The sequence below is a fragment of the Thunnus albacares genome, chromosome 21, assembly GCF_914725855.1.
Source record: "Thunnus albacares chromosome 21, fThuAlb1.1, whole genome shotgun sequence".
Lineage (NCBI taxonomy): Eukaryota > Metazoa > Chordata > Actinopteri > Scombriformes > Scombridae > Thunnus > Thunnus albacares.
In genome coordinates, this window is record NC_058126.1 from 23,065,467 (window position 1) to 23,077,879 (window position 12,413).

Consider the following 12,413-nt stretch of genomic DNA (forward strand, 5'->3'; position numbering starts at 1 on the left):
GCGATGTTAAAAAGTTTTTGTGACAAATAATGCTAATGTTAGGTGTGTGTAGGTTGCTACAGCCTCGGTTTTGGGGTAACTTACAGACGCCCCGGCTTCATTACATAATTATGCAAGCACAAACAGAGCCCAAGTGAAATGCGACAGATAATCCACCGGTAGATAGATGAGATGAGATAAGAAGTGGGACACGGAGTTTGTAACGGGCAGCTGTCTTACCGTACTTGTTGGGCTCTCTGTTGTACTCCAGGATAGGCACCACAGCGTTGGGGTCCTGCTGTTCGAACACGGAGTCCTCCCCCGCCTCTTTTTCCTCCTCTCTGCCGCCGCTACCGGTGTCCGGCGCCGGGTCAGAGACAACCGCGTCCGAGTGCTCGTCCTCTCCGGCGACCCCTCCTCCGCCGTCAACCGGGACCACCACAAATCTTTCGCCCATGTCCCTTTTTCTTCTCCTCTCTTCTCGGACTTTTAGCGGAGAAGAAAACGCACCGGCCGGCTAACCTCTGCGGTTCACACTCAATAGAGCGAACACACCGGACAGCGCACAACTGGACACACACGCTCACCCGCTCATCAGGGGATTGATTACAGTACACACGTGCCCGCCCTAGGCATTCGCTCATTGGTTGAGAGGGTCAAGGAGCGCTGTCAATCACACCCAGGAGCAAATCAGAGTGGTTCAAGTATGTTAATTGTGGAATGAGCGAGTTCTAAAATTTGCCTCAATTAAATCATATCCTTCCCACAATTCATCTGGTAAACAAACAAACAAAAAACATGTTTCTGTTAATACCAAAAAATTATTCTCTAAAAATATAAATTATGCTGAATGCCTTTAAAAACAGCTCAAGGAAGTTCAGCAGCCTTATATATTTTATCCAGTCACAAAATATTTTGACTTAACGTCATACTTTCACAAATACATTTGAATTTGAATTTTGTATGAGCTTATTTATCTACTGATCTTTTGCTTCTTGCCTTAAGTAGTGAAACAATACAGCTAAACAGAATACTCCCTAAAACAGTGCAAAAAATAGGGAGCACATGTCACACAAACCTAATTATCAGTTTCTTAAATGGTCTCAAAATGATGGGGTAATTAACACTCACTCTGCACATCCTCCACTATGTATAACCTGACACAGAAACTCAATAAATCATTCTAATTTAAAAATCAGTAATGGTTTGTGACTAAAACTTTACTTGCCAACACCCCGCCATAATAACTATGGTATGTTACAGCTTAGAATAAATGGTTTGTCAGTACCTCAGGATAGAATGACCTGCCATGTTTCCAGGCACTTTTTGATACATGTCTATCATGATAGATCTCAAAACTACCTGCTGACCAGAGGACAACTTTTTAAACTATAATGCATCCCTCCAAACATTCTTCAAATTGTCCAAACACACAACAGCAGCTTTTTTTCTTTTTGTTCCACCCACCCTGCTTTGAATCTGGACGCTATTAATAGATTTTCTCTCTCTGTTGGTTTCATAGACAACTTAATCATCTGGTGCTGGAAACACCAGATCATGATCACCACCACAATTTCATTAATTGTTCCTTGGGCAGAGACCAATGTGTTCACACGTCACTCTGACAGACAAAGTAGAAAATATACCCACTTCACAGATTACATAAGCAGCAGCCTGTAAAAAAGCAACAGGTTGTTTCTATGAACACCTGGAACACATCATAACAAAATAGTTTATGAAGCATGAAAAATGTTCACAGAATCCGGGGGTCAGTTGTAGGTCTGAGAGACCTTTGTGGTCGTAATTTCTGTAAAACACACCCCTTACATCATGGTAAATACAAATATGATTTAGCATGAAGCCTGTTGATTTCAATTGCTTTTTGTGAAAGAATGGAAACAGCCTATACTAATGCAATGTGATAAATTAATAATTGATTGAATGAATACTGCCGAAGTGAAGAGTCATACACTGAAAGATTCCTCACCCATGGCTTTAAAGCTCCAAGATGAGACACTCTACTCATTGTTGTGTGTATGCCCTGTCTAATAGACTTAGGCCCCAGTCATTTCCTATTCAAGCATCTCAGCTTACATATAAACCACACTGTTAGAAATTGCTGTTGATTTAATTCAAAATATCAAGAGTATAATCTTACTATCTATAAATGAGATTTTCAGGTAAGCTGATATCAGAGTCTGAGCTGACACCCAAACATCGCAGACACACACACACTGCTAAATTAGGTAGCCTATTGATTGTGCATTGATGTGTGACATTGTGACAACGTTTCTTTTGCTTGTAATGTGAAATGTGAAAACATTGGTGTGACTGGAATTATAATGGTAGCTTTTGTTTTAGTGTTTAGTCAACGTGTCTGACGTTGCAGAATGGAGCTGGATTTTCAGATTCTGACCCTCTAAATCACATGCTGAGTTTCATTTTATTTTGTTTGATGATAACGTCATCAAATGACTGGTAGAGATGTGCCGATATTCCGTGGTAAAACATTCTGCTGGTAACAAACATTTCCATTGCTGTCATTACCGTGATTATCGCCGTTTTCAGAGGGAATCGTGAACACAACACAGCTCTCCTGTCTTTATTAGCAGTTTTAAATCTTTTTATTGAAACACTAACAAACACAGTTAACCATAAGAGGACAACTGGAGCATTTTAAAAAAAGAAACAAACAAAAAAGGGGGAAGAGAGAACAAACATCTTTTTCTCATCTCACCCCAAAAACACACAAACATTCAAAAAAAGGAAAAAAAAAATCAGGACAGCTGGGTACTGGTTGTACTATCAATCCGTTCATTTAATTCAATTTCCATCCTGAGGTCCCAAGGTGGAAAATGAGATAAGAGAGCACGTGATCCCAACTTTTGTGAAACTGTCCTGGTGAGCCTCTGATAGAACTGAATAGAATACAGTAAAGTACAGTGAGGAGGATTTGAGCTTTCCCAATGCAGTAACAATCTTCTATGAGCAACTTAAGAGGAAGTCAACACATTGGCCTTGGCTGATGTGAGGTCCACAGCACCACTGTCTTCCATAACACCAAAGATTGAAATGAGAGGACTGGATTTTAAAGATACATTTAGGGCTATAAACATGACATCAAAAACATGAGACCAGTAGTTAGACAGTCTGGAACATGAGAAAAATATATGAGTATGATTTGTAGAAGATAACAGACCTCCATCGCAGGTATTATCCTGTCCAGGACCTTTTTCCTTGGCCTTTTGTGACATGGATCCTCTGCAGGACCTTGAACTGGATTAAGGTGAGGCTGGCACAAGGCCAAGTTAACCCTACTCAGGGTGTCCCCCCACCAGTCCTCCAACGAGCTCTAACTAAGCTCTTTCTCCTAGTCGCATTTACTCTGAGATAGAGCTGTGTTATAAAAAGATGAGATTAGGTTATAGAGCACAGAGATCAAGCCAGACACTGTGGGTTGGGAGATAACAGTATCGAGTAGAGTACTGCTTGGTAATTGTGGGAAGGAGGGAAAATGTGTACGAACCATACTGCCAACCTGAAAGTACCTGAAAAGGCTTGATCTGAGTACAATTAGATACAAGCTTGCATAGGATGAAAAATGATCATCAATGAAAAGGTTGGAAACAAGTTAGGGACATGATTATTGTATATAGGACTGAAAGCCAACATTGAATGTAACTTAAAATGACTTATGAATTCTTTCCAAATTTTCAGTGAAGACAGAATCATTGGACTGGAAGTAAACTTAACGTAACACCACCTGAGTGGGGCACATACAAGAGCATGCAGAGGCACCATGAGGCAACATGAAGTGTTAGTATATTAGTGGCCCAGTAATAGTTTTAAAATGGCAAGGGGCAGGCCACTAAGGCATTTAGCAGTTTTATTTTGATAAAACAAATTTAAAAAATGGCCTTTACCAGTCAAACTGAGTCGCAGCAGTCACAACAGGACCAAAGCTCAGTCAGCTTTCCTGTCCAGGTTTGCTGCCGTCTTTTCTACTTAGTAAACATTTAACCTTCAGTGGCAAGAGAACGTTGCATGCTCACTTCATTTATTAGATGCTTACTTCCTTCATGTGTCTACTCAACTACATTTCAGAGGGAACATTTTTTAGTTTTTACTCAACTACGTTTATGTCACAGCCATAGTTACTGGTTATTATTTCAGATTCAGATTTGAAATGTAAAACACATTATGTATTATACTGTATATATATTGTATATATTTGTATATTGCTACTTTTACCAAAGTAAAAGATAATAATTATAACTTTATTTATATAGCACTTTTCAAAACACAGTTACAAAGTGCTTTACGATTAAAAAAACACATTTGAAATGTAAAAACAAACTGAAAGCCATAAAAAGTAAGTACATTATAAAACACTAATAAATAAATGCCATAAAATATAATAAGATCATCGAAAAGCAATTTTAAACAAATGGGTTTTCAACAGCGATTGAAAGAGGAGACAGAGTTGGCAGCCCTGATCTCCTCAGGCAGGTCTTTCCAAAGTCTAGGAGCCCTGACTGCAAAGGCTGTATCCCCTTTGTGTATAAATCTGGACCTTGGAACAACAACAAGCGATGCCTCTGATTATCTGAGGGAGCGGGAAAGGACACAACAAGAGATCTGATAGATAGCTTGGGGCGAGGCCTCACAGGGCTTTGTAAGTAATCAATAAAATCTTAAGATCACAATTCCTCTTCCACCACTTGGACACCTTTGTTTACAGTGTGCATTAGAGGAGGCTTTTTTTTTTTATTTTGATCATGTTTTACGTCTTCATATGTGTTCAGTGTTCAATGTTCAGACAGACTGCACTACTTGTTGTAGTAAGTATATATTTTTTAAATGGCAGAATTTTATATTTAGTTGCCTTAATGAGCTCCAAGCTTTGTTTTCTCTATTTCTTTTTAATTTTGTACAAATGTTTTTCAGAAAATTCAAATTGTTCATAAAGTGAGACCTGGATAATTTTTCTTAAAAATTTAAGTCATAATTCAAAAGGCATGTTTATTTACTGTTTTCAAAGATGACTGCCAGGAGTAATTCATCAAATCAAATGGTTTAGAAAAGAAATATTACAAAAATCAATGTAGTCATTGCTAGCAGTCAATTACTAGCACACAGTAGTGTGTACAAGTTGTATGTAGCACTTATTGCAGTCAGTAAAAAAATGTAAGTTTCCCTATTGTGAAAAAGTACAAATAAACTAATAAAAACTAATCTTTTTGTTAGTATTTTGTTGTAAAAGTAGAAAATAACAGTTTTATGCTGCATTTCTATAAAAGGCACAAGCTGTAAATTTCAGTTACAGCAACAATTAACAGTAACTTGCTGGCAACCCTGCTATCAGTTCTTTACCGTTTTTTGATGGAAAAATCTTTAACAGTGCATGTCTGCCATTTACTTCTCAGCCATCCAAAACTCCTTAGGAGAGAATATTTTGGATGAACTCCAGGAGACCACTTAGACAGTAATTGCTTGACGGGTGTTATGTGGACATCTAAAATAGACAGCTGGCAGGACAGTTGGGTGACCGCGGGGTGGGAGGGTAAGTGGGGGTGGAGTGGTGGAGTTGGGGTGGCTGTGTTGACATATGTAGTGAAAGGCAGTTGAGTTCAGTTTCTGATTAAAATGACAGAAGAGTCACTGGGAAGTGCTTTAATACAGAAAATGAAAAGTCAATACAAATGACAGTCTGTATATTTGTGTTTTTATGCTTCTTTGTGTACACATTCTTGCCTTTTTCAGTCCAACTGGATGAATGTATGAAAGTGTGAGACTAACTTGTAATCCTTCGTGTCCATGTGGTTTTATTCATTCAGAGCCAAACTCATCACCTCAGTTCAGAATGACTTGCAGGCCAGACAAAATGAAATGCAGATTACTTTTTTAAGCTGGGTGAGAACAGATGTGGCCTTGCACAACACAACCACAGCTGTGAGTCTTCAGGGTGACAAATGCAAACCTTCATTTTTGTGTGATCTTCATCTTTACCTTTAGTAAAAATGGATGATAGACATGCAATTCTGAAAATAAAATTAAAACGTGGCATGTCTTTTATGTGCTGCAAAGCACTGTGATTTCTTACAACAAATGAAAGAGTTGGCCTGATGTGGTTAAGTTTCCATTCATTTATGATTCACATATTATACAGTATGAATGTATCAAGAGGGAAATTAACTTTGAAGATTATACTACTGAACCCTATGGATTTTCATTTTTGCCTGGAAAAGAGATAAAAAGATGAAATGTAGATGAAAAACATATGATGAAAAAAATAAGTCAACCCTAAGTAAGTTACAAATTTTACTTACCATCTCATAACTTTTACTCAGTAAGTTACATCATTTTCATTTAGTAAGTAAAACGTTCACTTAACATGAGTATCTTTCTTTTCATCATTCCCTACTTTCCATCTAGTTTTTTCTGGCAGAAATGGCCTTCCATACAGTCCCATATAGCTATAGCTAGCATTTGTGACAACAGGATTTCTCTCTTTCTCTGAATTATAAAAGAATATTTAATAAACTCTATCTGTTATGCACAAAAACAGAAACGTTGTATTCATACTGTAAATTTGATGATAATACTAACTCCCTCTCGATTACAGTGGTTTGGATTTGTGTGGTCACATTTTTACCTAAAAACAGCCTGGAAAGTGAGAGAAAAGAGCATGTTTGTACACTTGACTATAATAAGCATGATTAGTGACTTTACATTAGACATGTGGACCAGCAGTCTCCCCTAATCTTCCTCTTACTCTGTTGTCATAGAGAGTGTCTTCTGGGAGGGAACTGAGCACACTGGCTGCCAAGGTGAAGTTGTCATCAGGGTGATTGTGTGAGATACATTTTAGCCCTCTTGACCTGCAGATAAGAGGGAAAAATCACATTTTTGACAAAGCTGAGTGTTATACTTGAGTGTCATTGCCCTATAATGCTGAATGAGAAAAACATCAAATGAACCTACAAGTCATCTTTGTCTTTATGCCAACTGTGTATCATTTTGATTTTGTCTTTTACAGCTGTCTCCTCTCAGCATCACTTTACCTTTAAATCTAGTTTCTACAAGTTCGGAACTGAGAACAGATTTTACTCAGAATTTATGTGTCATACAAATTTACAAATTCATGTCAATGTCAATAAGTGCCACTAACTGCTTCACTGGTTTCTGTCAGATTTCTAAAGCTGCTAAAGCCAAAGGGTGTAGGCTGTTACACTGAGTGCTCCTTGATAAAGTTTTCTCCACAGCAGCAATCATAGTCATTTACCGTAAGGCAGCCACTGAGTGGCCCCCTAAAGACTGCTTCAGCTGTTTTGGTGAAATTACCAGAGCCAGCGATGCGTGCCTGGAGTGTATGTGGGTCAGCGCTATAGCATGAAAGAAAGCTTTTATTCTGACATGGGTCCCCCACTGCTGTGTCATTGTGTTCCCCCTGTCACAACAGACAGTGGTGGGTCATCAGCGGCACATCCTCGGCTCCGTGGGGGAACATGATGTAAGAGTGTACAGGGATGCCGTGAGCAGCAGAGGCACTGCTGACACACCCAAATGTGTTTAGAAGAGCACCTCAGCACCCAAGACTCAAGACTTTTCCCTACTCACAGTTTATATTAGAAAGGTCTGTTGTTTAAAATGTCAGAACGAAAATCTCTCTGCAAGATTTACAAAATCATATCCTCCCGACTACCAGTAGTTCAATTTTGTCCTCTGTGGAGGACATTCGCAAACCTGAATATCTCCCATCCACAACATACTACTGCTTTAACTCCTTTTGCTGTCTATAGAGGACAGATAGGGCTTTTCAATGATACCAAATGTGAAGGGGTGGGGCTTTGGGACCTTTCACTTCCACATCCAGGAAAATGGCGTCCGTCAGTGCAAGCACATTTTATGGGAAGAGGAAAGGTAAGTGAATAAAGCTTTTTATTGAGCAAATTTTGGCTTGAAATGTTGATGGCATTTTTTATATAAGTCTCTTAAGAACAGATTAAAACAGTTTCTGAATTAATTTAGTTGTATTTTAGCATATTATTGAAGAGTTTAAAAAATGTCCTCCGTAGTGGACGTTTATAGTTAATTACTTAATTTTGTCCTATTTTTTTATTTTTATCCTGATGGCAAAAGGGATGACAGGGACTGGAACCCTCATGACAAACAGGGTGCCAAAGGAGTGCAAGATCATAGGGGATAAACCCTTCAAAAAGAAAGGAAGAGGGGCATCAGAGATGGTAGTCAGAAGAAGCACTCCTGAACTTGCTGTCATAAAGTGGTTGGACAACAAGCCAGTTGCCATGGCATCCTCCGCCTATGGTATTGAACCTCAGGACACACGCAGAAGATGGTCCAAGAAGGACAAAAGGTTTGTCTAGGTGTCAAGGCCACTGGCAATTGCTGAGTACAACACCAACATGGGTGGTGTGGACTTGGTTGACCGAATGTTGAGTTTCTACAGGATGGCCTCTCGCACTCGGAAATGGACAGTGCGTGCAGTTTTTCACTTTTTTGACCTGGCAATCACCAACTCCTGGCTTCAGTATAAGAGTGACAGCCAGTTTCTGGGGAAGAAACCACTGAAGTTCCTTGACTTCAAACTGCTCCTTGGTGAAGACTTGATTACTCGGGCCCAAGCAGGCATCGCAAGTGATAGCGAAGATGACTACACTCCACCACGTCAAAAGTGGAAACCGCAGCCAAATGCAGCTTTCAGACACTATGGCGCCATCCATCTTCCAGAGATGGTGGACGAAACGCATGCATCAAGGTGTCGCAGATCCAGCTGCAAGAGCAAAACATACGTGATGTGCACAAAGTGCAAGGTATTCCTTTGTGTTTCCAAGAAGGGGAATTGCTTTTTGAAGTATCATACCAAATAAGGACTAACTGGTTGCCATCAAGGTTCAGTTTCACATACGGCGTTCCGATGTTCACTGTGGAAACATTATATCTTAAAAGCATAACAAAGCAAAACAAAAAAACAAAAGTGATGATGGACAGTTATGTGGATGTCAAACTCGTTCTTATGATGACTTTTTGAAATTTTCATTGGGACTAACTAGTTGCCATCAAGGTTCCGTTTCACATGTATGGCGTTCTGATGTCCACTGTAGTGGACACATGATATCTTAAAAATAAAAACTTTTTTTTCAAAAAAAATGTTTTCAGCATTCTAATTACTTAACAAGGATTGGGGAATTTAAAAAAAAATGTAATCGGACAATATTTTTTTTCCTGGTAGTCAGGAGGATATAAGCTAACAGTGCACATTATCTATGCATGTTTTGTCTACCATAAAATCAGGATTATATCAAATTATAAGGTAATTTTTTAAAGTATGAAATATAGCATATCTATATTTTTTGTTCCACTTTTTGTTCTCTCCATTACAACTGATCGAACTTCATCCAGTGATGAAGACCACAAGATACAGCTGAAAGCACTTAGGGTAATCATGTATTATTAAAAATGATTACAGCTATGTTATATTGTGTTATTAATCATTAATGTTTATACACCAGTTAGTAATATTTAGGGCCCCAGCATGAAAGTGCCAGGGGCCCAACAGTCCCTGGCAACTATTGTTTTTGTGCAGATTATTATTATTCTCCTACACCATTGCATTTTTGAGGGGCTTGAGATGCTTGAAAACTAACGAAAATTGGCACACACGTCAGAACTGGCAAAAATTGCAAAGTTCTATAGCACCCCCTAATTACTTTTTAGCATGCTAGGGGTTCTCGAAAAGTCACAAAACTTTGCACATGCATAAGAAGTGGTGAAAATGGATATGTGATAATGGTGTTGGGCTTGGGTTTGGCAAGTTGGCTCAATAATGCCCCCAAACAATTTTCAAAGTCAAAGCCCCCACCTTTAAATTTGATGTAGATGTACGAAATTTGGTAGGCAGATGTAACATCTCCAAACTTAAAAAAAGCTTCTTGGAGCCATACCCTAACTCCAACAGGAAGTCAGCCATTTTGAATTTACTGTGCAATAATTTTTGCGCAGTTTTTGCTATTTACATGCATTGTACTTTAACAAATTCCTCTTAAAGAATTAACCAGAGTGACTTCAAATTTGGTAGGTGACATCTAAAGACCTCTGCGATGTTAAATTGCAAAGCTTTTGAGTTTTCATGGAACACCCTTGGCATGGCGTGCCGATCAATTTGCATGTTTTGCCATGAAACAGGAAGTTGTTGTAATTCAAATGTACATTGTCCAATCTGCCCCAAATTTCTCATGCCTGATAAGAGTCCCACCCTGAACACATCTACATGTCAACATCATCCACTTTACATGGAATTTATATGGTGTGGTCCACACATGATATACAGCAACATGACATCTAATTAGTAGGTGTTCTCTAGCGCCACATAGTGGACATAGGAAGTGATATTTAATTCCTTCATGCAACGTCCGATATTCATGAAAATGCATATACAAGTCACACTACCTCCACTAAATGATTTGCTGTATTAATAACCCACTTGTGTAGCACGGCCCACTGGCAACAGGAGATGTATATGCAATTTTGAATACATCATCTCCAGCATCACCAGCACATAGTCCATATAGGAAATAATATTTTCCGTATTCAGGCAGTGTCAAATGGTCACAAAAGTGAAGGTTTTTTAACTAACATGGGTCTTAGGCTCGGATGTGGCAAGATGGCATGATAGCGCCCTCTACAAAATTTCAACAAAGTAGCACTTGCGTTATGTTTAACCTAGATGTACAAAATTTGGTAGGCACATGTAACATCTCCAGACTTACAACAAAATCTTTTGGTGCCATGCCCCACATTCAAAGTTGGCCATTTTTAATTTAATGCTTATTTGAAGTGTATTTCTGACCATTTACAGTTGCTTTATATTTACAAAGTCCACATAGCGGATTCACAGGATCCACCCCAAATTAGATCAGTGAAATCTATAGACCTTAATGATATTAAATTGTGAAGCTTTTTAGATTTGTGAAATGATGTTGCCATGGTGAGCCGGACAACTGCACGTTTTGCCATGAAAGAGGAAGCTGTTGTAACTCGATTGTACATTGTCCAATCTGCAGCGGATGTGACATGTTTGATAAGAGCCCAAGCTTGAGGATTTCTACATGTTAGTATTGAGTCATAGTCATAGTACCATTGGCAACAGGAAGCAAGTTATGTCATGTTCTAAACTTCCTTTGATTTATATGAAACTTGAAGTGTGTGGTCTACATTTGATATGCAGCAACATAATCTACATTTAGTGCATGTTTTCTAGCACCACATAGTGGACACAGGAAGTGATCATTATCTCCTACATGCAATGTCCAATATTCATGAAAATGTATATCCATGTCAGTTGCCCTCTGGTAAATGTATTGCTGCGTGTCAACCAACCTCCAGTAGCAATACCACAGCTGCCGCTCCTTCCAATGTGTGTGAGGTGCAGGGGCCCGTTCAACACTGCTTGCAGCTTTAATTCCTGTTGTAATGTTGAAAAAAACATATTATTAAAATTAAAACCAGTTGTTTTTCTTAGCTCATGAAAAGTAAACATTATGGAGAAATATTTCATTCTACATACTATAGATTTATGTGATCATTCATATAAAGGTTGTTTGGCAGACAATCACAGGGGATGACAGAGTGAAGCTAAGAGGTAGTGATTATGGAAGAGGTAGGAGACTTAACGGGACTTGTTTTTGTCTGCATGCAGATGGCACACTGTTTGTAATGAGATCCTATGGGATGCACTATTCATAAGGGACAGATGTGTGTGTGCATGTATGAGACAGAGATACACAGAGAATATGAGTACACTTTACATCTGGACTTGTGTCAAAAAGTCAAAATTGTGTGTGACAGTAAATGTCTGTGCGATGTGTGCACGTGAGTCACAGCTGGGTCGGTGTGCAGTCAATGACAGTCAGGCGGCTAAAAATGGAAAAGATGACACACCCGCCATGATGCAGACATAATTGCATAAAAGATTTGATTCATCAGTGAGCAAACATGTGGTTTGGTTGGGACTTCGGCTCTGTCTCCTGTTCGGCCTTTAGGGTTAATTTCTCTGCATTCATTGGATTTATTTTTACAGCCTTAATAATATTGGATTCATGACATCATTTTCATTGTTACACTAACAGTGTTGGAACCCTATTTCTTTTGGTCTGGCTTTTATCATTAATACTCTTTTTCTGCTGACAAAAGTGATTGTCAAAGGTGGAAAAGTCAACTTTTCACAATAGAGATTAGATTGTTCGAACTTGAAGCACAAAAACAAAAACAGGTTAACCATTTGGGGGCGCTGTTATAAAGACAAATGAGTTTTTGCTTCCAACTTACAAACCATACATTGAAAATTCAAATACTTTATATACATGCTTTACTTACATCAAGCTGCATCTCCTGATACAGGACACGCTCATTCC

At 38.8% G+C, this 12,413-nt stretch overlaps 1 protein-coding gene across 5 annotated transcripts in view; it reads right to left on the minus strand.

Annotated features, from left to right (window-relative positions):
* The window catches only part of slc12a7b (solute carrier family 12 member 7b), a 62,793-nt gene extending 62,231 nt beyond the window's left edge, over positions 1 to 562 (minus strand). For all 5 annotated transcript variants that reach the window (XM_044339043.1, XM_044339046.1, XM_044339045.1 and 2 more), the window contains exon 1: positions 220 to 562. In XM_044339043.1, coding sequence (XP_044194978.1) covers positions 220 to 436 — 217 coding nt within the window. In that variant the 5' untranslated portion in view covers positions 437 to 562. The remainder of the gene's footprint in view (positions 1 to 219) is intronic.
* Positions 563 to 12,413: the final 11,851 nt, after the last annotated feature.